Source organism: Lacerta agilis, chromosome 6 (assembly GCF_009819535.1).
Source record: "Lacerta agilis isolate rLacAgi1 chromosome 6, rLacAgi1.pri, whole genome shotgun sequence".
Taxonomy (NCBI): Eukaryota; Metazoa; Chordata; class Lepidosauria; order Squamata; family Lacertidae; genus Lacerta; species Lacerta agilis.
The window spans coordinates 34,369,848-34,397,417 of NC_046317.1; the positions used below are offsets into that span (position 1 = coordinate 34,369,848).

Consider the following 27,570-nt stretch of genomic DNA (forward strand, 5'->3'; position numbering starts at 1 on the left):
GGCTTAAACATTTAATGTGAACACACAGCATGCTAGTGCATGCTGCCGAAATTGCAGGCATTTCACTCTTCCCCTGCTTTTGCCACTGCCCAGGAAACAAACAATGATCTGGCTTGCCATTACATCTGAAGCTAGGTTTATGTTTTTTTCTGTCCAAATCACAAGTCGTAACCAAGATTTGCTCTTGGTTTATTAACTGTGATTTGTTTATGGGAGGAAACAACAAGTCTCTGGTTTGGACAATACCAGCAGTAAAAGTGCATGCCATTTCAGTGGTTAAACTTTGGCTTAATGTGACTTGCAAACAAGTGGCTCGTGAAGCAGCTCAATATAATAGTGATCATCTGGACAGGTTATTATGTTAAATCATACGATCACTTGTCTGGGAGATCATTTGGGACAATTTTAAATGTGATAAAAAGAGAGCAGACGCTCATTGGCAGTTACTAACAGGCTGTAACACTGTATAATATTAAAGCTATAATACTACTATCCAAGTTGTGCAACTTTTCTTAGATAAAAAAATAGACCACCTTTATATCCTAGTCTACAGAATGGCCTAAATCCACACCACTGAATTACAAACTAGTTCCATAAACATTACAGCAGCATTTTTATTATATATATTCTTAAATGTTGGTATTTTCCGCAAACCAACATGTTTAAAAACAACCATAATTTCCATTCCCCATTAATTGATACTCGAACACATTTTTTGTTATTTGAACTATATAATGCATATATGTTCCACAGTGCTTGTTGCACTGCAGGTACATTTAGAGAAGTGTTTGTTTTTAAATTGCTGTGGAGTGTTAGATCAAGGAAAACAATTCCAAACATTCATGAAATGGCACATTGAATATGCAGAAGAACTAGTTGTGGCTAGACGGAACAGACAACAGGTTCTGTAAGCCTCCTGAGGTATATCCGTCTCTGCATAACAATTTAGGATTCCTTGGAAGTCCATGCACAAGTACTTAATATGCTGAAGACTAGGATTCCATATATAGCATTTTCAGAGGTGTTCTTAGCTATCACTATATTTCTGCAGCTATTCTCCAGTAAAACCAGGGAGACAGCTGCAATATATATATATATATATATATATATATATATATATATATATATATATATATATATATATCAGATACAGCACACCACAAACTTAATAGAAAATCAACTCTGGTTATACTAACTCTTGCTTGTTTGGAAATGCTTAGTTTGCTTCTTTGGCCTGGAGTGGAGGAATTTTACTGGACACCAGAGAGTACACATAAGGCCATATTTTGTTGGTCTCTGTCCCAGAGAATGAATGTAGGATCCCTCTGTTTCTAAAATAAAGAAATATAAAAAAATGTAAATGAAGAATCTGTACAGACAAACCAACCCTGGTATTGCAAGTATAGTTACGATGCAATTATTATCTTACTAGTACATTAACCCTGTTAAATTCATGGGCGCTAGAACATATGTGGTCAAACTGTTGCCCTAGCAACGTCGGGGACATGCGTAGAGCTGACTGAGCGGCTCTTGCTTATCTCGTGTTTTTTCCTAACAACGTGAGAGCCGCACGACATAGCCAGCTCTGCGCATAGCGTCCCTGTTGCTCTAGCAACATCAGGAACACGCGCAGAGCGTCTCTGCGCTCCAAGTCCCAACGGCTGTCTGTGGGGCACATGCACAGTAGTGCAATCCCACGGAGACAGGGACTGGACGCAGAGACACTTGCACTTTATTATAGGTGATGACAGAGTCATCATATTCATATTCATATTCCCTTTTTAGTGTGTATACTTGTATTTGTACTTGTGACCAAGGAAGGCAATGTGTGAAATATTCCACAAGCCACAGGCACCAAGAGAATAAAAGAGAAATGCATCTACATGAAGGACTTTTATATAAATGGCATGTTTTCCCCCACATGGAAGGGCCTTGTGTGTTGGGATTTTTTAAAAGGCACAGTGGTAGAAGACGCTGTTATCTAAACCTCTGGAGTGGCTTTGCAGATTAGAACAGGGTGCAAAAAATATATGTGTGGACGCACAATACCTGTACTTCCACTTTCCATCACACTTGGTTCTCTCCGAGAATAGAATCCGCACAAGGAGATCCATAGGCTTCACCAACACGTGGTAACCCTTGTGCATATGTTCTGTGTACACATAACTATTTTCTAACATAAGGTTGTGTGTGTGTGTGTGTGTGTGTGTGTGTGTATAAAGCCACTCATGCATGCTCAAAGTTCCAAAGCTTGCACTCTCTTTAAAGTGCTTTTTACATTTTATTTTGGAAAGGTGATCACCTTCCCAAACCAAAGAGTTTGGTTTCCTAAATGATATGGAGACAAGATATCTCATTGCAAACTTTAAATCTAGATGCCCAGCTATGATTTCATTAGCCAAAGTTCCAAAATATAATGTACCGGTACTAATAATTAATAGAGTTTAGAGCATATTAAGTTGGCCAACAAAACTGCTTCCAGAAATGTATGTGCCATGATTATGGCAGCAAAATTTTCATGAAATAATATGAAAATTCTACTGCCATGCCATGGCACATACACCATATCTCTGTAACAATTAAATTTAGTCTTAGATGGAGCTTGGGCTTCCAACTCACTTGTACAATTCCATTACAGGCTTTGCAGCATCTTTGTATTTTCTAAGCCTAGCAGCAACAGCTTCAGGTTTATCATCTTCCCGTTGGATTAATGGCTCACCAGTAACGTCATCAACCCCCTGTTAACAAGACAAATCAACATGTTAGTATTACCAAGGGATATGATTATGCTGCACTAAAAATAAAATTAACATTCAGGCAAAATATGTATCAAATTTTGGCCTATCTTCACAGCCTTGGTTGTGGCAAGGAACTAGGGGAACAATATAGCCAAACACTTCAGACGGACACCTGTGCTACTGGTATGCCAAAATATACACAGCCCTCACCCAAAAGAGCCACACCCAATATGGAAAAAATGGGAACACAGGCCAAGCCAATTGGTGAGTTCACAAAAATGCTAATAGTGTTAAGTAGCACCCAGTATTACAATATAGTTCTCAATGAATTTCCATGTTCCCACTGTGTTCTATTGTCTTCTGCCATGGAAAATCTCCTATGTACTGCTTCTCATACACATAAATGGTTGCTTCCCTTTACCATTTGGCAAGCACAGATGGAACTCACCTGACCTTCCTGTTTCAAAATGGTGCATGGAAGGAATTATTTGTGTGCCTGAGAAGCAGTGCATTGGAGAGTTCCCTTGAACAAAGACATCAAAACCCAATGGCAACACACTGACAACTATTAAGATAATTCACATTTTTACTGGTGGATGAACAGTCTATGGTTTCTCTTGCCAAGTCACATTGTTTGAGCAGGACTAGTCATCTTACATGTACTTGAGGTGGGTTGAATTCCATATTATAGACTCTCCCACTCGCTGGGTGAATCCAACGAGCACTTAGGCGGTCTTTTAGGGACTCAAATGGGATGTTCAAGCTTATCACTAGATCCAGTTCACATATTGTGTCAAGTGCTTCAGCTTGACCCAGTGTCCTTGGAAAACCTATGTGCAAAAAGAGAACAAAAATTAATAACCTGTTTCAAGAGTTTGCCTTGAGTTTTGAATTCATCACCTACCTATCCACCCCCACTTGCGTTGTGACTACAGACTTGAAACAGTATCAGGATCTCAAGTGCAATAGGCTATAGGAGCAATCACATCAGGGATTGTTCTGACTGCTGCCCCACTCAACATAATATGCTAGTATTAAGCTACTTTAATTACTACCTGAGCTTTTGCTGCCAAACCTGTACAGGAAGGTATTTTATGTTTGATGTTTCATTATGTTTTTGTATATGCTGGAAGCTGCCCAGAGTGGCTGGGGCAACACAGTCAGATGGGTAGGGTACAAATATTATTTATTTATTTATGTTATTATTTAGTCAGTGTAACACCATACTAAGCTAGATGGACCAATGGTCCAGCTCAGTAGAAGGCAGCTTCCTATTACTCAGGGCCTGGTTGATAACCATATTTTCCCCCAATTCAGACTGTCCAACAGCCCCTGAGTGGTCTTTTGCTTTGCTTTCCACCACAGGGTTTACCTCACACTGAATAGAAGCACTGAGTTAACAGAACAAATGGGTTTTTCTCCTTTTATAAATACACAATGCTATCTTCTTGTACTGGCAGTCTTGACTAGATCTACACATGTTCTTTGCAACAGTGAGAATCACTGTAAGAGGGGATGGGAGTGTTAAAGATTTACTTCATGTATTTCGTTAGGAAACAACACGATCTTTTACAGTACTGCAAGCCATGTGCATTAGTTCCTGGAGCTCTCAACCCACACTGGTTTCTTTATGCAGATGAACAGGAACATTTCAGAACCCGCAACAACTTATTTCTCTTTCTGAATACTGCAGTATTTCAGCAAGGACACATTTATTCAAGCAAGTGGCTGTTTAAGTCTCATGCAAGCCACCTCTTTAATATTATAGGGATATAGATCTGGAACTTGGTCAATAAAAAAGGAGACAACTACTGAATAAATCATAATGTTATAGTGAGCAAAATAGTGCATAATTTGTGGCTAGATTCCTGCTCAGAGCTTTCTCTGAAGTATAAGCAACTTAGATAGAGCTCCTTCACTTTTATATCAGATGTATACGCCTTATACCATCTCTAATTAATGCACACTTTGCACCAGCTTTCCCCAACCTGGTTCCCCCAGGATGCCTTGAACTGCAACTACTATCATCCCTGATCCATACTGTTGTGGCTGGTGGAAACATCTGGAGAGCATCAGGTTGGAGAAAGTTGGTTAAGTCCAAGTAACAGCTGCATTTCAAGGCAGAAAGCCTTTATTGCTCTGCAAATAGTAAATGTTAGTAAATAAGTCCCTGGGCATAAAAGAGTCTTTCTCATCTGATCTGCCAACTTGGCTGGAAGTCTCATTGTCTCTCTGTCCAGTGCGGCTCTGTGGTCTAAAGTTCTAAACCACTGAGCTTCTTGGGCTTACGATCGGAAGGGTTGGTGGTTCGAATCCGTGCAACAGGTTGAGCTCCCATTGCTCTGTCCTAGCTCCTGCCAACCTACCAGCTGGAAAGCATACCAGTGCAAGTAGATAAATAGGTACCACTGCTGCAGGAAGGTAAACTGCGTTTCCATGAGCTCTGGCTTCCATCACGGTGTTCCATGTACCAGTAGTGGTTTAGTAATGCTAGCCACAAGACCTGGAAAGCTGTCTGTGGACAAATGCTGGCTCCCTCGACCTGAAGCGAGATGAACGCCACACCCCATAGTCACCTTTGACTGGACTGAACCGTCCAGGGGTCCTTTACCTTTACACCTTACTCAGTAATGTCTTAGAGATGGTGTTGCAGAATTTTTATTATTATTTACAATAAGTTAAATTCAAGTATGCATGGGCAAATACTACCATTCCACCCCTCCCCCCAAAATAGTATTTGTTCTATTTTTGACCTCTTTCTTCCTGCTTTAGTATGGAGGCTGGGTTCAGAAATCCATATAATCAATTCTTCCCATAGTAATTTGTCATAAACTCAAGTTTCCTGAATGCAAAGTAACTTGCTTTTTTAAAAAGAAAATGATTTTTGGATGAAGCATCTATTAAAAAAAAATCAGGATGCAAATTAGCATAAATGAGGCATGGCTAGCAATTGTTCATAGCACTCAGATGATGTTGCTATTAGCAATTTATCTTGGCTCTATGCCTTCCTTCCCACCTACCAGTTGCTACTTGCTGCACTTCAGACACACAAAGAGAGCACACTGTTTCATGCAACAGAAGACCGATCCAGGAGCCTCACAGCTTAGTCATATCCCCAAGCACTGGAGGGTAGCAAGACTCCTATGTGTCATTTTTCACTGGGAAGGATGGCAAAGCTAAAGCATGTGTTTTTCAACCACTGCAGAATTTCATTTCAGAAGGTCAAGACCATGCTGAAGCAACAGACAGAGCACTACTACTGCTTTCAGTGCACAATTCAACATGTTGGCACTTGTCTTTGAACTTCTAGATGGCTTGGGGCCTAGTTACCAGAAGGACTGCGTTGTCAAACATAAGCCTGGCCAAACCTGAGCAGGATCCTGCAGGTGGGGCAGTGGAGGAAGAAGACACCCTCCCACCTCACAAGTAGACACCCCCCTCAGGCTACATTGGATATCACTCATTAAACAGCAATAAAATTTCCAACTTATATATTAGAAAATATAAGTTCCTAGTGCTTTTGCATTCATTGGCCATAGCAGCAGAAGTTGAGAGACAGTCTAACACAGGATATGAATATAGCAGGGATTGCCAACCTTTTGGGGTCAGTGGGCACCACTCACCAAATAGCTGCCATGAGGGCATGGCATAGCACTAAATAGCAGAAAAAGAGACAGGACCACAAAGTGCTGTGGGCATACCCCATCAATGCAGGAAAAGATACCATCTTCAACAAGAACTGCTAGGAACAGCTCTTCGTACCTCTCCTCTGTTCAGAACATATGGGATGGTGGGTGTCCAATTGTGGCATCCAATGACACATTGACATGTTCAAGGCTATGTGATTAGCGTAGGGTAAGCCAAGCAAACAGACAATGAACAGGGAAAGCAAAAAGCCTTGAACATCCACACACTCTGGATTTTGAAAGGGATATTTACAACAGTATTATGTTTTGTAGGCACCTGCTGGTGGGCACACTGGTCCCTGTGGGCATCACATTGATGACCTTAGGAAAAGATAATACCCCCTGCTTAATATCATGTATCTCCCACAGTATTATCATAATTCTTTTTCCTAAAAGAGTAGGCCAGTCTTTTCACCTTTTTCAGGTATTGAGGGGAAAGCGGCCATTTTCTTTCTTGAACATAATTGTGTGCCGACGCGGAAACCAATAATAGCCAGTTGCAGGCATCATCAGTAACCTCCCGATTCCTTCACCAAATGAACATTTGAGGCAAAATGAAATCGAATGTGTTGGGATGTTAGGAGCAGAGTAGTCCATATTAGTACTTGAAGATAATTCAGGCAAGTACATAACTGTACTGAGGTGCCCCAAGAGAAATCCAAGGTGGCTTGGGCTGTGGTCACCTTTTAATTTCTCACTAAATGCACCATTGTGAAAGAAACCCAGATATTTTCATCCCTTAGTTTCCATGTGTGGAATCATAGTTGCCAAAGGTTTAACTATGAATCCTCTGTCCTTAGAAGCTCTCAGGGTGTTCTCACTTACCTCCCCATTACACCACCAGTTGCTAAAAATACTGGAAAGGCTGTTTTCATGTTACATTACTTTCCCACAAATAGCATGTTATTTAAATCAAATTTAAAAGAGCCTGTAGAGATATTTACAAGGGACGCAGGAGGAGGAGACAGGAGGAAGTCCCATTATGATGTGAGGAAGTAATATTAGTTTTAAGAAATGTGTAAGTTGTTGTTTTTGTTATGTTTGTTATGTATGTTATTAGTGTAGTTATGTTTTTTGTATGTTATTAGTAAAAAGTATAATAAATATTAAAATAAATAAATAAATAAATGCCTGTAGAAGGAGGGAATTGCAAAATGGTTTTTACTAGCACTTGAAATGTTTAAAGAAAAAAAAGGGGGGTCACTTACCATCAAGTAACCAAGGCTGGGTCTGCATTTTTTCCAGTTCTGTTATCATTACTCGTGTGAATACATGATCTGGCACCAAAAGGCCTTTCTCAAGATACTGCTTTGCTAGTATGCCAATATCTGTTCAGGAACAAAAGAAGAAACAAAAACTTGTTATTGTTCTGCTAATATATATGTGTGTGTGTGTGTGTGTGTGTGTGTGTGTGTGTTCTGGACATATTCTGAATGAAATATTCCCTCCTCTTGAACTGCTTCACTAACTCAGAAGAAAGAGGTACAAAACAGAATGCCTGGGGGAGCGGGAGAGAAAGCAAGAGAAAGAAACAGGCTATGTTTGAAACCTCCATTACTGTCTACCCCAAAGCAATGCCCCCCCAATATCTCCCCATGCCCTAGAGAACTACAGAGAAAGCCATGCGAAGACTGGCTGGGTATTCAGTGTTCCGTGCCTTTTGACACCACTAATAAATAAATAAATAATTTTATTATTTGTACCCCACCCATCTGGCTGGGTTTCCCCAGCCACTCTGGGTAGGTTACAGCAACAGCATATCTAAAAACATAATAAAAACATCAATCCTTAAAAACTTCCCTAAACAGGGAAGCATTATACCTCTCATCTCATTAGCATAATTCCAACTCCCAGCATTATCTGCCAGGCTAAGATGAATCATTAAGTTTCCATGTATGTCAGCTTAGCCATCTTGCATCTGGCAAGCCAAAGACCAGTTCTGAAGCCTTAAGGATGGAAATTCTCCCATGCTCAATCTATATAGCTATAGCTATATCTGCAGCCATAAGGGAATTACTTGCATTGACATGGGGAGGGGTGGTATTAGAGATATTGCTGCAATATACTCTTGAGCAAATGAGCATAAAGTCAGATAATGCAGAAATTGCTGTGGAAAGACAATACAAAGGAAGCACGGGTCAGAGCCAAGTTCAAAGCGTAGGACAGGGGTAGCTAATCTGAGGCCTTTCCAGGTGTTATTGGACTACAAGTTCCATCATACCTGACCATTGGTCATGCTGCCTGGGGCTGATGGAAGACGGAGTCCAACAGCATCTGGAGGGCCACAGGTTAACCACTCCTGGTCCAGCAAGAAAAAGCAGGGAGCCATGGAAGAGGGGCCACAGACCTCAAGAAGGGCAGATTAGGCATCAGGCCAAAACGCAACAGCTAAGGAAATCAGAGGTGGAAGAAGTGGTGAGTTTAAATAAAGATAACTGAGGAAAGTAAAAACCAGTGGGGAGAAACATAGATCTAAGAGGGCTGGGAACAGTGGAGGCAAATGGGGATCCAACATTTAGAGCCATATCCCCTGTATTTAAGTTGCTAATTGATTTAGTTATCTTGATGACTTCCTGCAGAGTCAGACCTACAATCCCACACTTTATCACCTGATAATTCATTTGCTTATTAACATACCTAGCTATGTTTTGAGTACAACCCACTGCATGTTTACTCAGAAGTAAATCCCACTGCCTATAAATGGGGCTTACTCTATTCAGGGTTTCACATAAGACTGGCGTAGGAAGGGCGGGGCGTAGGAAGGGCGGGGTGCCCCGGGCAGCGTGATCCTGGTAGGGTTCCATTTCGGCTGCCCCCCCATGCTGTGCGACATGCCCCCAGAACGTGCGCCGCGCCCCGCCCCAGAACACACACCATGCCTCTGTGGGCAGCACGCCCCGCCCCCCAAAACGTGCATCAGCCCCGCCCCCGCCTGCTTCCCACCCCCGGTGCCAGAGCATGAGATCTCAAATACAAATTACATCTAGTCCAGAGTCCTGGCTGGTGGCCATTGCTGCCTTCTGTGGCATAGAGTTCCATAGTTTAATTATCTGCTGCTTGAATCATTCTAAATAGCCTAACATTAAGCTTAACTGGATGCCCACGATTTCTAGTGTTATGAGAAAGGGATAAAAACACTCTCCCTGTATTCTCCATGCTATGAATAATTTGCCATGTAAGGAAGAATCAGATTAGAAGCTTCAGAGATGTAACTGGGGAGGGGGAGAGAGAGAAAAGGTAAAAGGAAACAATGCATGACAGACAACTTATCTGGCAAAGCAACTTACTGACAGAGTAAACCAAGCAGTTAATATTTCCAGGCATTCAATAGCTTGGGCATGTAACAACATGAACATTTCATTTTTGCTCTGAACAGAAATAAGCCCTAAGCTCGAAAGAGTTCAAAACACTGAAAAGGAAGTTAAATGAGCACTCAATAAATACTCCCCCAGCAAACAAACAAAACACCTTACACTTTACCCCTGCTTTTTGTAAATGATGCAAAATACTGTAGCTATTAACACTCCGAATAGCTTTTCAGTAAGCTATTCGTATCTGAATGTTACTAAAGTAACATTTAGAATAGTGTTCTAGATCCTTGAGAGTACTGTACATAGAATGCATTTTTAAAGTTGTTTTTTGATAGCGTATGAGGTGACATCACAAGCATTGCTTTTAATTGAACTGTATTATTCAAAACAGGATAAAATGTACTTTCCACAAAAGCAGGTTATCTTGGTTTATAGAAGACCTAAAACAAGCATGAAATCAACCCACCTGCCTGTCAGAACAGGAACAACAGCAGCCAGACAGCTGGTAAAATAGGATTAGAGCCCGGACAAGGGGAACAAAACCAACAGATGGGCATTGCCATTCCTACCCACAGACCACACCCCTTACTAGTCCTGCTTCAACACCCCCCCCCCCACACACACAAACACACTTTTGCCTTACTGGAATGTGTCATTCAGCTCTGATGATGCCTTTGGCTTGCCTGGATAGAGGATAGATGTGTGGAAACTACTGAACAAAGGTAGAATTTACATACGTTGCACTTTCCACTTTTGCCTCAGGCCCTACTCACCACTGGCATGTGCCCCTCAGAAGGTTGTTCAGGAAGGGGTGCGGCCCTTGGGCTGAAAACACCCCCCCCAAAAAAACCGTAGAGGTTACAGGCGTATGATCAAAGACTCATAGAACTGTACAGTGGTACCTGAGTTACAAATGCCTCAGGTTACAAACGCTTCAAGTTACAAACTCGGATAACCTGGAAGAGTTACCTCAAGTTGAGAACTTTGCCCCAGGATGAGGATGGAAATAGTGTGCCGGCGGTGAAGCGGCAGCAAGAGGCCCCATTAGCGAAAGCACGCTTCTAGTTAAGAACAGTTTCAGGTTCAGAACGGACCTCCGGAATGAATTAAGTTCGTAACTAGAGGTACCACTGTAGAGGTTTAAGGAACCAATAAGGGTCATCTAGTCCAACCCCTTGTAATGCAGGAATATTTTGCCTAACACAGGGCTTGCACGCACAACCCTGAGATTAAGAGTCTCATGCTCTACTGACCAAACTATCCCAGGTCTGTTGCCTCTGCTAAGAGCTGATGAAGAGTAGAGAAGCACAATTTTTCCATCACTCCTGCTAGAAGACCCAACTTCCTTTGGCCTTCAGTCAACTATCACCTACCAGCAGCCATTCCATCAGGCTACCTGAACTGTTTCCATCCCAGTTGGCCGTTAAAGGAACAGACTTTTTAAAGAACTGGTGTGTGAGCTTGCTCTTCTCTTCTTTACTCCCTTTGCCTGTGCACAATGTTTTTCAGATTATAAACCTGAGGGCAGGAACTGTCTCACTACAGATTATTGTAAGCCATTCTGAGGCTTCAGTTAACAAGTGAGGTGAGAATGCTTTAAATAAATCATCTTCAGCTTGCCTGACTGGATTTTCTCTTTAGGGAAGGCTAACACAGAGACAAGTATAAGATGACAGAGACTTAAGATAATATAGATAAATGTTATTAATTTATACAGAGAACTTTATTCTATAAAAATATTAAGTTTCTTTTTTTATTTTTTACAAGGCACATTTATCCCCCAGTACTACAAAATAATATTAAGTCATCTTTTATCTGGTGATAATTTAGCCATTACATTACATATATGTTACAACTTACTAAACAATATATACAGCATATTAAGATACCTAAAGATTGAGTAACCTTTCACCCATTCAAACTTCCTTTACCTTCCTTACCAAGTTCCTAAACAATGCTCTCAGTTGACCAGTACCTTTACATATTAACTCAAGAATGCAGTGGAAAAGTCTGCAACTCATTTACTAGGTGAAAGGGAGCAATACTACCCTTTCCCTAAATATACTTTTATTAGTATATGACACAACAAAAGCTTTTTGATTTCTTCACAATAGTTTCTGCAAGAAAAGCTAGAACAAACTCTCTTCAGCAGTCTGCATTGTTAGCTAAATGAATCTTTGATTCCAGAGACAACAGATACAATATACTAGACAGAAAAACCAAATACCATGGCTTGTAAGTCTTCTCTGACAGGGAAGCAGTTCAAAATAAAGATGGATGGGACAGGAGATCATAGGTCTTGTAACAGGAATGTGTGGCAGAGGCCTGCCTTCCTACAGGGTTAATAGGGGGAAATATTTGTAAGGCTAGCTCTGAGATTTGTTTGCCTGCACCAGCTGTCAGTTCTAATTACTATTCATCATAGCAAAAGTCAAAATAACAGAAGAGAGTATCATGGCCTAATTAATACACACAGAACACATTTACCAACTCCACCCTAAAACATTGTTCCAGGTGATATGCATGCTTGCTATCACATCTATGGTATATGGCATGGCTGTCAGTATGCAGTATACATACATGCAATGTGGCACCAGAGATACAAAGCAGGGATTCTGCTGGTGTAGCCTCCACTACTACATTGCTCAGAAGTCTTCCTCACTGAGCTGGTGGAGGTGGTTTCTGGGGTACTGTTGGATAATCCCAGGATGCTGGTTCTGGGAGATTTCAATAAACAACCAAAATTGCCTTGAATGGATTGGCTTGGTACTTCATGACTAACATTGATGGGCATGGGGTTGTCTCAAAACATTGTTGGTTCATTATACGAGGCAGGCCATACCCTGTATTTTTTCTTCTTCAACTGGACAGCTGGTTAATAGTTATGGTGATAGTTACCATGTTGCCCTAGACCAATCATCTCCTGGTAATGTTTGGACTGACTGCAGGGATAGAGGGACAATTAGGATGATCTATACAGGCAGAGCTATAACATTGAACAACTCCTTACATGAACAGAAGGACTTCAGCTTGCACCATGGGATGTTTTCCCTTCTCTCCTCGTGCTCCCCTAATCTGCTCTGAAGAACATTTGGATGTGGTGCAGGGGACACATGGTGGGAGGAGAAGGGGGTTCCCATTGCTCAAGCAAAAATAATTCTATTTGCACAGTTATATAGTTGGATACTGCCCAGTGACTTATGGAATCTGGGGGATTCCATGGTTTCCATGGTTGGCACATGCATGTACTACAAGTCTGCCAGCCCTTGCTGTTGGGAATGGACAGACAAGTCCCATGGATGTCCCTGGTATAAAAGAACTCTAGGGGATAAAACAGATCCACTTATGACTAAAGTGAATGCAGCATAAACCTTGTAACGAATGGCAGGCACTTGGAAGCATTTCATAAAAGACTGCTGTTTAACTAGTGTTTGGCTCTCATACAAAACACTATTCTTTATACTAAGCTGTTGTAAATTATTAATTATGGCACAACTAAAGCTCCTGTCTAGGGGGAAAAAAGTTTGGTTTTTTTTAGGGGGGGGACACCAACCCTGCAAACCATCGAAAACTGGGATGGGTATTCCATAACTTGGTTACCACTGAAACTCAGCACAGTAGTTAGGAATTCAAATAAAACACCTGTGTTATATTACATCTTTGAATTACATTTTCTCTCACACTGGATGGACTTACTGTTTTAAAGGATGGCTCTGGCCATCAGTAGTTGCATCAGGCACTTTTGTTTATTAGGAATATTTACTTACACTATTTATATTCCACCCAATAACAAGTTATTTGAGCAGTTTAAAGTCAAAGAGCTGAGTGTTGAGCCTTGGGGCTGAATACAGCCCCCCTTCAAGTTTCCCTTCAAGTACTTTTCCCTGCATAGAACATGTCCTTGAACTATTTTAATACCTCTTGCTTGCTTGGAAGAAGAATAGAAAATGTGTGTGTGTGTGTGTGTGTGTGTGTGTGAGAGAGAGAGAGAGAGAGAGAGAGAGAGAGAGAGAGAGAGACTGAGAGACTGAGACTTTTGCATGATGGGAATTGTAGCCAACTATACAAATATGATAGTCACATTGCTAGCTCCATTGACCTCTGGCATGCACCCCTCAGAAAGTTACCCATGAGGGGATGCAGCCTTTGGGCTGAAAAAGATCCCCCTACCACTGCCCATGAGTATACAAAACAAACATAGAACCAAAAGCCAATAAAAATAAAATAAAAATTCCAAAGTAAAACCAGTGACAGGGAACAACCATAGTGCAAATTATCTTTAAAAACGCTAAATATTTGAGACCTGGTGCCCAAAAGATCACAATGTAGACACCAAGTGACCCCCCCCCAAGAAGGGCTTTTGACAAACAGGCAGCACTACTGCAAACACTCTCTCTCTAGTAGGCAGACACCTAATCTGTATCAAACACTCTTCATTCCGTCTCCTTCCCAGTCACCTTTTCAGTAACTCCCTACCACATCTGGGTGTTATGGTCCAATTGAAGCTTTATTTTAAACTGCTGTATTATTGTGAACCATAATCAATTTTTGATGAAGTATTTCTAAACAAAGAAGCAAAATTAATTTCAGCCCCAAATCAGCAAGCACCAATAATATTCAAGACAATTCTGAGAAGTTTCAAGACAGATCTGTGGCAGAGTCAGCTAGAAATCACCACAAACTGGGATATAGGAAGGTACCCATTTTAATATGGAACTTAACACAAAGTCCTTCAGAAGGGGCAAGTAACTGTCCCAAGCAAATGGAGAAAGAAGATCTACAAATCATTAGCATTAATGGTATACCAAAGTTTAAAAACTGTTAATTAACATCTTCATTGCTAGGAATGCTTTTTACAATACTTAATGGATTTTTTTTGCATTTCCCTACTCTGATACACAGCATATTCCAGATAATCAACCTTATGTTGAAAAGTGAGCTCATTCATTTTACTGTAAAGAAGATGAGTCACTGGTTAAAGCAAGGTATTTTACTAAAGCTACTGGTAGTTTAGATCAGATGGGGAGATTTGTGTGCACACATAGTGTCAGTGAAGATCAATTTTGATTTTCACTGAAGAGATTTTTGTATACAGACACATCGACATTCTTTCCACTCCTCACTGCAACCTTGGCTAATGCTCTAAGAGAACTAGAAAAACACAAGTTATGAAACCAACCGTTGCACATGACCTGTAATAACATCTTCCCAATTGCTTTTTTTGTTTTAACAACTTTGCTAAATGCTTGAGAATGCACTGTTGCTAGGAAGAGCCACTCCCCAACACAGTTGTTAGTGTGAGTTGGTTTCTGCGGCAATTCATTCACAGACTCAGGCTTGTTTTCAAAACCTCAGTGTTTTTATCTGGGGTGAGAGTAAGATCTGTCTGCTCAAGTACAGCATCAAAGTGCTACCTTCACAAACACGTCCCCAGAACTGTGAATGAATAACAATAAAGATGGAGTCACAAATTACCCTACACCTAATATTATACAGTGGTACCTCAGGTTAAGAACTTAACTCGTTCTGGAGGTCCATTCTGAACCTGAACCTGTTCTTAACCTGAAGCACCACTTTAGCTAATGGGGCCTCCCACTGCCGCTGCACCGCCAGAGCACAATTTCTGTTCTTATCCTGAACCAAAGTTCTTAACCTGAAGCGTTATTTCTGGGTTAGCGGAGTCTGTAACCTGAAGTGTATGTAACCTGAGGTACCACTGTAATTAAAAGGCACCTGCTCCTTTTCACCACTGGCCAATAGTATCACAATGGAAAGCATTCCATTTCTATGAGAGGGATGACAAATGCCTATCCTAGGAGCTGCAAGAGGTGGAGGAAGCAAATTTTCCCTTAGCTGCTTTTCAAAGTCAGATGGCAAGAGACACTTCATGCTAGCAAGACCAGACATAGAAGAGCCCCATCCATGGCTTGAATAGTAACAGGAAGATGGAATATGAACTGTCCTCCCTGCTTCCAAGTACATCATTCAGGCACAAAGGTTGAACAGGGCCTAGGCCCTGCCAGTTGATAGGCCTAGCAATGTGAACATGGAATTGGTGAAAGATGTTTTAATTATCATAACCAATTTCATCATAAAGTGAAAAGCCACATATGTCAAAAGTTACATTATATAAAATTGGTGGGGAGAGAGATCTCTCTGCTCCCAACCCACAAGGCCTTGAACCAAAGCTTCATATTCTCAGAATATGCCTCAATATGAATATACAGTCCTTGGCCTTACCAAGGCATGCTGGCGCTTACGAGGCCAACCCACATTTTTTGGCTAGAAAAGCCCAATAAATCTTAAATTGAGATAACTAGCAGAAATCACTTATGGTGCTTGTGAAAAACCAGTGTTCTGATATTTGAAAGTCAGAAAATAATTGACTCTTTTTCCAGGAAAAAGAAATCTATGCAAATTAGGGTAATTACCCACAGGGAAATTTGCTGTGGGTAAACTTGTATTAGAATATTTTCAGTTTTCATGGTAAAAATTTTTGGTGCCCTAGAGTATGATCTAATTTAGCATGTTTGTTTTACTTGCATTTAATAAGAAAAGCAATTAACATTTGCTCTTGGTTACTAATGAACTCAAGCATGTACAGAGTGATGCTGAGTAAAGGAACATTCTATATACCTTTATTATTGTGGAATAAAGAATAACCCTTTTAACATAAGTAGCATCTAGCAATCCTATAACAGTTTTCTTGAGTAGGCATTAATAAGATGGCACTTTTGTTTTATTTTCTGTTTTCACCAACAGGTTCCACAGCCAAATTCTATGAATGTGTCCTTAGAAATTCCCGTGAGTCCAATGGATCAACTCTCAAGTAAGTGTACATTGGACAACAGCCTATTCCCATGTGTAAAATTGCCCTAAAAATGTGGAGGCACACCTTCCATTCTAAAAGCAAACCTAATTCAACCTAAAAAGTGTCACTTCCATATACTTGTACATAGAACTTCACGGTACAGCTCACTTTAACTGGCCTCCTGCTGAAACAATCTGAGGGATTTTATATTATAAATCATATTTTTATTCCAATTCATCTTTGACATTCTCAAACATTAATACGTATCAGAATTACATCCACAGTTGGAATACTCTTTGGAAGAATGGAAGCAGCCAAATCCTTTACTATTCTTCAAACATGCTTAAAAGCATGCCCTATGGAGTGATTAAGATGTAGTAAAAGATTAGTCCACACTAGGAAATTATTCTTATAGCATGAGTGACTCTTTCCTTGCCGCCTAACTCAAACATGTGAACGGCCTGCCCTGCAAGTATTCCAATGAGATTGGCAAATGGTCCTCCTGGCTTAACCGCAGTGCTCTTCTTTTGGTCACTGAAGCTAGTTCTAATCCCACGGAATTCTTGCATTATACTTTAATTCATGCAACTTTCCCAAATCCCTATTAAATCAATAGTGCAATATAGCCAGTCTTGAGCCCCTTTAAGCCGTCTTAAGCACTTCTAATGAATATTTTTGCAGGTGGACTGCACTGGGGTGGCAAGGTCCCACCTCCAATGAATGTGTGTTCATTGAGAAGATCTGTATATACAGAAAGCTCTTCTCTGTACTATTGGGAAGCTTGGAAAAGCAGAGGATCTGAACATGCAGTGGTTTGAGTCCACTGCACATACATTTACACATACAGGGGGGTCTTTGCAGTCACTACAATGATTAGTACCGCTGCATGTGGTTCACTGTATGTGTGTAAGGTATGTGGTGTAGTGAGGGAGCCAGTGTGGTGTAGTGGTTAAGAGTGGTAGACTCGTAATCTGGTGAACCGGGTTCACGTCTCCGCTCCTCCACATGAAGCTGCTGGGTGACCTTGGGCTAGTCACACTTCTTTGAAGTCTCTCAGCCCCACTCACCTCACAGAGAGTTTGTTGTGGGGGAGGAAGGGAAAGGAGAATGTTAGCCACTTTGAGACGCCTTCAGGTAGTAATAAAGCAGGATATCAAATCCAAACTCCTCCTCCTCTTCTTTCACTTGCCAAATGCACTCTATCCATTGTGATCAAGGCCAAAATCCTCAAAACAAAACCTCTAGTTTTTCTTTAATTTAGCACAAGGCTTTCATTAATGAGGAAGCATGCATATTTGCTGTAGTTAATCCTACACTAACCACAGTAAATTATGCACCAAGTTGATTAGAGTTCATCTATTAAGACCAGCTTCTTTCAATACCCAAAAGCCATGATAACAATCCTCAGTACTGTTCTGAAGCAATATGAACTTTAGCAAGACAAAGGGAAAACCCTTTGCTTTTATCATGGTATTTTGCATTCCATTTTATTGGAGATATTTCCTGAAGGCTCAGAACTAAATGGGAATTTGGGTTGGGGAAGAAAAAGACAAAATGTCATGGGCATTTAAAAAACCAAACAAATTTGAAGATAACAAATAAACATCCAAACAGAAAACAACCATTAAGTATAAAATAAAGCAGATGGAAAGTCCAATAAAATACTTAAGGATTAGTTTTATAGAGAATTTTCATTTGTTACATTGGGTGAATTGTTATTTTAAAACCTATAATTGGTTTAAATTGCAGTCTCCTGGATTTGGTAAGATCCCCATAATTAACAAGGATTCCACACTCAGATTATGTTTCTTGTTTAATAAACTGTTACTGTTTATCGTAAAAGACTTGAAAGCATGTCAGATTATGATAAACCTATATGGGCTGGCAAGAAGTCATGAGTGAATTTAGCAGTGATACAAAAGAGCAGAGGGGAAAGGTATTGCTTTTGGAATATGCCTAGAAGTCTGAATAACAAGCGTTGCTTGGTCATTTGTTGTTCCACATCTCTGTGACATGATGCAGAGCAGCACTGCATATTTACATGGTAGCAACCCCTAAAACAAATGCTGAAGACACAGGTACAATATAAAATGAAATCCCAATTTCTCATCCAGAAAATTCACGTGAAACAATTTGATCTCCATAAGGAACTAGAGGATTTTGACTTATGAAAAACCCACAGACACACTTTACAAAGCTATGGACCTTATCCATGAGGGGGGAAGCCCTCCTTTGATTAAATTGCCTCAAAGAGATGAAAGCTGTAGCAGCAGCAGTCTTGCTTGTGCCTCCCCAACAAATTATCGGACAGATCAGAATGTAGGCATGGGTGTAGCCAGGATTTATGTTAGGGGGCAGGGTTTATGTTAGGAGGGGCAGGACCTCAGTTAGTGGAATACTTTTTACTTAATTTAGGGTGGCGTTTCCCCCCTGTCCCCCACCTTGGCTACAGCCATGGATATAGGAGAGTCACCGACAAATCAGAGGGTGGGAGAAGTGAGGCTTAGGAGAAGGTAAACATCATAAGGATTGTGCCTTTTGATCATAAAAAAATGATCAAGGTGACCCTTAACTTTGTTATTTGATTAGCCATGTACTACCCAAGTACTAAAATTCATAATAATTTCAGTTATCCTTTGGTAAAGAGTGAAGACCAGTCTCTTGCAACTAGTTGTCTAGCCTTAGGGTTCATCCACACTGCCACTTGTGCCGGGTCTAGAAAACACAGGTCTGAGCAGTTTTCTGCTTGATCTACTACTTTCCAAAAGAAAACCTGCCTGGGAATAAATGGCAATCTGGGAAAATGCTGAACTGCTGTTTGCTCCGACTGAGCACTAAAGAGTGGTTTTCCCCGATGGAAAGCAGCAGTACAACCTTTAGACAGGGTTTGCCATTAGAAGAAGACATGGCTTCAGCAAGCCCATAATAAACTGAAGTCAATAATTCTTCTTGCCTAGTGGTATAGTTGAGAATAGGAGCAAGAATTTAACCTGCGTGAGTGGTTTGCTGCCATATGTGTGTAACAGAGCTTTACCTGGACCAGAAGGAGGCCACTTCAATTCGCAATATTGCTCTCATCCAATAGTGAAAGAGATTTATAAATATCCAAATCCTAACAGTTGAGTTTGGGATCCGGCCTTGCATTCAATCCCCCATCTCCCAAGAACCACAAAAAAGGAAAACTATATAATTAAGTCTTTTCATTAAAAAAACAAACCAAATTCTTTTTCTAGGTCACTGAGTTCCTTCACCCAAGAAGGATTATCCTTGCACCATAACACCCTTCGTCCTGCAATGTTTTATTTCCTGCCCCAGTTTGAGAGTTTCAGTGTGTTTACACTAACGCCCTGCTTTAAAAATAAATAAATAAATCTGTCACTTTCTCCTTCAGAGGAACATAACATTAAATTACTTAAGTTCTCCTATCTAACATTGCATCTCCTAGGTAACCAATAAGAACAACACATTTCATTCAGATACCAAATTACTATTTGTCCAATATTTACCCAACTAGCTTAGAAGGACATGATAACAGAGTGACACAGGTACTGTATTTGCAGAGGGTAATGCAGAAACAATGGAGTAAGAGAAAGATCAGAAAAAAGCTTTGTTCTTGCTAACAAACACATACACACCTGTCATGCTGAATTTTAATACTGTATCCAATGATGCAATCAACTCCAGTGGTATTCTATCCCTACTTAAGAGTGCAAGGGCCATGCAAGTATAATCTTTCCATTCAAATCTTCACCAAACACAGCTGGGGTGACATTCACTCAAAAAAAACCCTTGCAACTCAAGGTTTATTAACATCCCACAGAAACTCGTCAAATAGGGTGCCCGAATGCCTCCAGGTGGAAGGAATTCAAGCGCATACCTGGAAATTTAGGTTTGTGCAATTAAGATTATTGTTAATTCTTTTTATCAGTAATTTGTTAATTGCCCAAATGATATGTAGAACTGAGTGAGCTCTGGTGGCAAACGTAGGACACTATCCAGAGTATCTTGCTGACTCTTCATGTATAACAAGTTTTCAAACAACTGCCTATGGAGCAATGGAAAAAGTACATTCAAATTGATACCAGACACATCTGTGTTTCTCTTTGTAGAATCAAGGCACATACCAGCTATCACGTATTGGTATGGGATTATCCCATGGAGAAGCAGCCCACATGAAGCCAAATATGGGAACATAGGGTTGGAATATTAAGGCCAGAAGTAGAGCCTTTGATATTGAATTATTTCTTCTGGATATATTTCTTTTGTCATTGTTTTGACATGAATGTAGCCTTAGTTAGTTTTATATATGCTGCACTTTGTTATATTAACCATTCTGATATTTTGTGCTAAGCTGAATTGTTTTCTGTTTGTTGTTTGCCTATTGTGGCTTTGCTTGGAAAAGAAAAGGGGGATATAATCAGTAAATTAAACCATGGGAGTACTTCCCTGTTGCTGGGTTATGGAGTCACTTAAGTGGGTAGATGCTGAAGCAAACCAGATCTAACACTATTGCTGTTATTGAATGAGAGCACAGCAGACTATGCTGACACTAGTGAATGATCAGCATTCAAAATTTCAAATATGCTACATTTTTGTCCTCACGACACTATCAGAATACATTCATCCAAGCTAGGGTGGGAAAACTTGTAATCCTTCAAGAGGTTGCTGAACTGCCAGCTCCTATCAGCTCCAGCTTGCATGGCCAATACCCAGGACAATAGGAGCCAACAAGATATGGAGGTCCACAGGTTTCTAACCCTAGAGCTAGGCAGCACACTCTCTCCCCCCCCCCCCCTGCAACCTCTTGTCTTGTTATAATTACAAGGCATGAAGACATTTGCTTCCTGAAGCAGAGAAGCAATTTGTTTCAATAAATGAGACAAGATGCAGTCCTGAACTTGAAGATAGTGGGTGAAATCCAATGATGCTGTTCCATTAGTGAAATAGCTTTTGTTCCAGTAAAGCTAGCATAAGAAATGGTGAGCCTGTTTTTTCAAATTCCCCCTTCCCCTCCAGCTCCCTCCTCTACTCTTCTGGACAGTGCCCTAAACCTTTCGAACAGAATTTTGGGTGTGCAGGGGGATTTGGATAAGATGTCCTCCCCTCCTCTTACACAGAAGCATTGGAGGCGGGGAGAAGTTGCATTATCCATGAGTCCACCTAGATCAGGATTGTCAATATCATCTAGCACAGGGGTCGGCAACCTAAGGCCCACGGACCCCCGCTGCCTGGTCAGCTCCTGTGCGCTGTGCTAACTAAAGCAATGCGGAGCAGAGCAGGGACGACCTTCTGCAATGCTGGCCAGCTTCCCATTGGCTGCAGGAAGCTCCTGCAGCCAATGGGAACCTGCACACGCCTCCTCTGTGCCAGAAGGAGCGCCGGAAGGAGCGTTTGTGCATGTGTGCGTGCGCTCCGGCCCACCACGTCTGCAAGACCGTGAACCGGCCCAAGTGACAAAAACTTTGCCAACCAACTCTTGAACTAGCAGCATCTCTGCTGGGTTTTCAGGATGGCAGACATTGAACCTGGGAAGTTCATTACTTGGCCTGGATAGCTCAGATGGTTAGAGCTTGGTGCTGATAACACCAAGGTTGCAGGTTTGATTCCCATATGGGACAGCTGCATATTCCTGCCTTGCAGGATTTGAGCTAGATGATCAACAGGGTTCCTTCCAACTCTACAGTTCTGTGATTCTGCATGCAAAGCAGATTGTCTCCTGCTGAGCCACAACCCTTCCCACTTTTACATTACCTGTAGTGGAAGCATTTGCTGGATCAAAAACCATGAAATACTTCCATCCAGCATTTTAAAGGCTACATTCATCATTAAATTAATACATTAAAATAAAGTTGCACTATAGTTGAAAGCACTGTATTTTCTCATCCTCACAAGATGGGAAAAAATGAGAAAATGTATCTGCTTGCTGCTGCTTATTTCCTCAAAGATACCCTGAATATAAAGTGAAACAGCTTCATTATTTTCCCTTTTTTGCTTTCAACAATATAACAATTCATGCATAAGAGAACAGAAAACTTTCAGCATTTAAAGAAGCACTTAAGACATATTTTGAACTAATTTCTTCAGTACAATGGGCTTAAAGCCACCTGTTCAACAGAAACTCCGCTGGCTGAAATAACCCGCCACCCGCAGTTAGATATACCAAGTCCCATTTAAATAATTGGGATGTCAGCACGTTAACAGAGCACTCAACAGCTGCAACTAGGTTCGGTAAGCCTGTCAAAATTGCTACTTAGGAAGGCTCAACATAAAGGCTATAAGCCTAAACCCATTTACTCAGAAATGAACTCCACTGAAATTAGTGCAACTTGTTTCCAAGGACTGTAGTTAGTATCAGGTTATATAATCACATGCTTCTTTGAAACAGACAAGATCCATGGCATGACTGAGACCATGCTAAACAAGTAGGTGTGTCACTGGTTTTAACAGGAATGATAAATGAGGGGGAAGTTTGCCCCAATTGATGAACTGATACTTATCATTCCGTCTCCATTATTAAGCAAATGTGCAATGTAAGTATTGCACAATATGTGGCTTACATGCATCTGTTCACAATTTTGCAAAAAGCCATATAACTGCACATTCAGAGGTTACGAGACTAAGTAATACAGCAATACATAAGCACAAAACCAAATTGATAGTTGGTTTTTAGGCACCATTATTGATTATGGATTCCACTGGATAATTATATAGTAGTAGAATGAAGAATAGCTACATAATTAAATGCCAAAATTCAGTCCTGGGGAACTTGAGGCAAATTCTATCATCAAATATATAGAATAAGCCAATTCTGACATTTTGGCTATGGGTTCAAATTTCAGCTTCAAATCTGCCGCATGTACAAGGCAGTGATTAGATAGGCAGCTTGTTCCTACTCCCTTCTGCAGTTGTAATGGAGCAAACACCTACAAAACAAGATCTTATGCAATGCAAGGAAGAACAACAAAAACTGCATCAGTGTTATAAACTGGTTGCCAGATTTAAAGATGTTAATGTCTGCTACGCTCTTTAAAGGAAAAATGGATTATTTAAAAAAGTTTTCCAGTACCAAGTCAGGGTCTCCCTTTGGAAGCAGATGGCTGTCATTGTTTTGGCACAGGAATGGAGCCAGCTGTTGGTGGCAGCATCTGATCCTATATTCTGTCTTGTGTGGCATGCTTGCTAAATGCTACAGTCTAAATAAAAAACTTCACATTTAGGGAGCTAAGTGACATTTTCATTTATCAAAACACTTGGTAACATGCATCATTTACAAGGCTCATCTTTGTTACATTTTTAACAAACTGATAAAATGGCAATGTTGGGGAATGAGTAAGATATGACTAACAAAGTAAAAAATGTGCAATAAAGGCTGACATTTATACCACAGGATCAGAAGACTGCACATGCATAAAACTACAAGTGACTGGTAGCCAATGTGCTTAAGAGCCTATCTGTAGCCTAACAAAGCTGATTGCAAAGAGCATATTTTTGGCAACATATCAACTGCCACACCTGCATGTTTGTCATCAGCATATATCAACTGCCACACCTGCATGTTTGTCATCAGCATATTTCTGACAACATAATCCAAAACTCTGGATAACCCCACATAGCAGTTCATGTAAATGTTAAAACAGCATGGGGGAGAAAATCAAACCCTGAATAACCCTACATGGAAACTACACGGGACTGAAGAACACTCCCCAAGCATCAGCCTCTGGTAATGACCACCCGAGGAAAGGAACCGCAACAAAGCAATGCCACCCACCTCACCTCAGACAGCTGCAACAGAAGGATACCACAGCTGATGATATTGAGAGCCACTGAGAGCAGAGGCTGATTTAGGAGAACGCGACCGATACAGTCACACTGGGCGCAGAGCTTCAGGGGCACTCTGAATGGAAGGCGAGCACCAAATTTCGGAGTTGCACAGGGCATTGCTGAAATATGAGACCCCCAAGGTCCGCCACAGCTGAGAGGTTGAGGAGAATTAACAGGAATATATTTGCCCTCTCTCTCCCCCGACAGAGGTCATCATACAGTGCAATCAAAGTGGTTTCTGTCAGAGCCGTGGGGGGCGGGGCGGGGGCTAGCCAGGATTTTTGCCCCGACTGAAGCCTCCAGAGGGGTGCCAATGAGGCTTCCAGCCTGTGTTACGTACACCAGTGGTTTTCAACCAGTGTGCTGTGGTCAGGGGTGCCGTGGGCAATTAGCCTCTGTCCCTCTTCTCTTCCCTTCTTCCTCTGCTTCCCAAAGGCTTGTGCAGCTGTTTGTTGCAGCAGCCCTGGCTATAAGTTCAGCAGGTGAAGGGTGCCTCTGGGGATGGCCAGGAGCTGAGGCAGCCTCTAAGTATGCAAGCAAGCAAGCAAGCAAGCAGGTGAGGGAGCCCAGCCAGTCAGTCTGCCGGCCCTTGCTGTTGGGAATGGACAGACAAGTCCAATGCCCCTGTGAGGCAGTGTAAAGAGGCATCTCTCTTTGGGACAACGGCAGCTCAAAGACCAGGGGCAGCAGTAGCAGATGCCCAGAGGACTCCCAAGGAGAGCAGAGAGGAGAGGAGGCTGAGGGAACACTCTACAAGGGAGTGTGTTCAAAAAAGCATGAGAGGCTGCCAGCTCTGCAGGAAAGGGGTGACATAACTGGGCTTCTGAGCCTCACGGAGTGCCACAGAAAGAACGCAGTTGATCAAGGGAGCTGTGGGATCAAAAAGGTTTAAAACCTCTGGCATACACAAATGTGCGTCTTTGACCTGGGTGAAATAATGCCTTGTTTCGCCCCTGGTTTTTGCACCAAAACTGGGTCTAAGCCCTGATTGAAATGAATCTAGAAAATCAGTTTCCTCCAACAACTGTTTCCTCCCTGCTAGTTTCTAATCAGCCAAGAGGGACAAGGGTCCAAAGCACACACAAGTGGTCACCCTGACCTATCCAAACACCTTGTCCACAATCTCCAGCCTTACTAACTGAAATTACATATAAAAGTGGTGGTGTTGAAATCTTAACAGTGTAATTGTTTGCATGACTATTCAGAAATATGCATCACCAAGTTATATAGGGCTTGCTTCGGGCGAGACAGGATACTGTAGATCTAGGATGGCAGGTTAGTTTAAACAGAGGACTTCACCACCAGCTCTCAGAATACTGGTGAAAAGGCTCCTCTCTCCCTCTCTCCCTCTAATTTTTGCCCTGCACTCATATTGCAGTTTTTGCACAAGTCCCTAAGACAGCATGGAGGTGGAGTTGCATCGTTAAATCTTGTAGTCCTCCTCCTCCCAAGTAGTTTCCAAAGTGCAGGTTCCGATGATACACGCTACCGCCCCCACCGAAAACACATGCCAATCTGTTCCTTTCCTAGATGAACTGTGTACCGTCATTTTGAACAAATCACAAAAAGAGCTGGAAGACAGCTGCTGCAACTGATCTGCTCCGTTCAGAATGTATCTTTTGCATGCAGCAAAGCAGTACTAGATCTCAAGCAGTAGGAGGACTTTCCCCCGCCTCTACTTACCACTGTTTGCTCTGATGTTCTCCCTTAAAAACTGCCCACTGGAAAGATGATGGAGGCCAAAGCTCTTGGCGATCCTCTCGCACACGGTTCCTTTGCCGGAGCCCGGGGGACCCAAGACAACTGCTCGCAGAAGCTTAGAGGCCATTGCGCCCAATCTAGGAGAAGATGCAGAGAGTCAAAATCGTGACGTCCAGTAAAACATGCAAAGCAGAGCGCGGCTCCCATAACGCTCTGCCTTATCAGATAATTGCATACGATCCCGTCCTACTCTTCCTAACTGCCCTTGCTTCCGTGTCACACACACACCCAGTACGGGGGGGGGGGGAGGACAGCCCAGATTTCAAATCATTCCAAGTCCGGACCAAACGCCACAGCAGTCGTTTCCGACCGTGTTGATCTAGCAAAACTTTCTCCCTCCCCGCCCATCACCTCCGGAGACGAGGCAGGAATGTTCCCCGCGAGGGGTGGGGAACGGAGAACTGAATGATGGTTTCTCACTTCCAATCCAATCCCTTCCTCCCAGAGCCAGTTAAATAAATGCAGAGACAGAGAAAGCAATATAGAACACACAATTGCAAAAGTTTGAACGAGAGCTATGCCCGTGTGCACTCCCTTCCCCACCTCGCCTTTTTGCACGTGGACAGAGTCTCCCCAAACGCCTTTTAAGGGACAGCAGTGATTCCATAGAAATCAATAATGAAACTCCCTTCGCGCCGTTACGAGTGAAAATTCAGCCCTGCCGTCCGCTAAAGCAGCAGGCTACAAAAAGAGAGAGAGCCCAAACACTAACTTGGCTTAGAGACCCCTAGAAAACTCCCAGAAAACTTTTGACGCCTGATCGGAGAAGGGGGTAGGGTGGGGGCAGACGCAAGCAAGCAAGCAAGCAACGCGGTCCATTCTTTTATCATAGTCGGGGAAACTGACACACGCCCAGATTTAAACAAAAATAGCCTGTTAGGGTAAAGAGAAAGAAAAGTCAACTCACCACTTCTTAGGAGCGTTATAAAAGAGAGGAGGGCCGAGGGAACACCAGGAAAGCAAATAAACCCGCAAAATGGCGTTTTTAAAATGTTCAACTGATTGTTTCACATGTTACCTCTCTATTCTGACATCCACTGAAAAAATACAAGCTCGCAATACCCACCCCCCTTGCTGTCCCGCTGCTCCGCCTGCGCCTTTAAGAGAATGCAAACTGCTGCTCTCAATTACTCATCCTGCCCGCGAAAGCGGCGGCGGCGGCGGCAGCAGCCAGCCCAGCACATCATTAAAGCAAAGAAATGCCAGTTGTATGTAGACAACAGCGAGGCGAACTCCGCCCCCTGTAGGAAGCAAAGAACTTTGGGGTTTGTAGTACTGATCTGCATTTTTTAAAGCCTACCCTTCTGTAACCTCTGCCGCTCGGCTGGACTACGTATCCCAGCAGCCCAGTGGAAGTCGACTGTGTCCCGCCCTTCTCCACCCACCTTGCTATAGGACTAGAGGAATACCCTGGAATGTAGGTGCAACTGGGCAATGTGTGA

The 27,570-nt window shown here is 41.9% G+C and overlaps 1 protein-coding gene across 1 annotated transcript; it reads right to left on the minus strand.

The window, feature by feature from the left end:
- Nucleotides 1–1,138: 1,138 nt before the first annotated feature.
- AK4 (adenylate kinase 4) lies at nt 1,139–27,242 on the minus strand. Its single transcript, XM_033151884.1, has 6 exons — nt 27,036–27,242; nt 26,051–26,205; nt 7,633–7,752; nt 3,396–3,568; nt 2,620–2,738; nt 1,139–1,331 (listed from the first exon to the last, which is right to left on the minus strand). Exons 2-6 carry the CDS (start codon nt 26,193–26,195, stop codon nt 1,217–1,219), a joined length of 672 nt encoding a protein of 223 aa, XP_033007775.1. The 5' UTR covers nt 26,196–26,205; nt 27,036–27,242; the 3' UTR covers nt 1,139–1,216.
- Between the last annotated feature and the right edge of the window lie 328 nt (nt 27,243–27,570).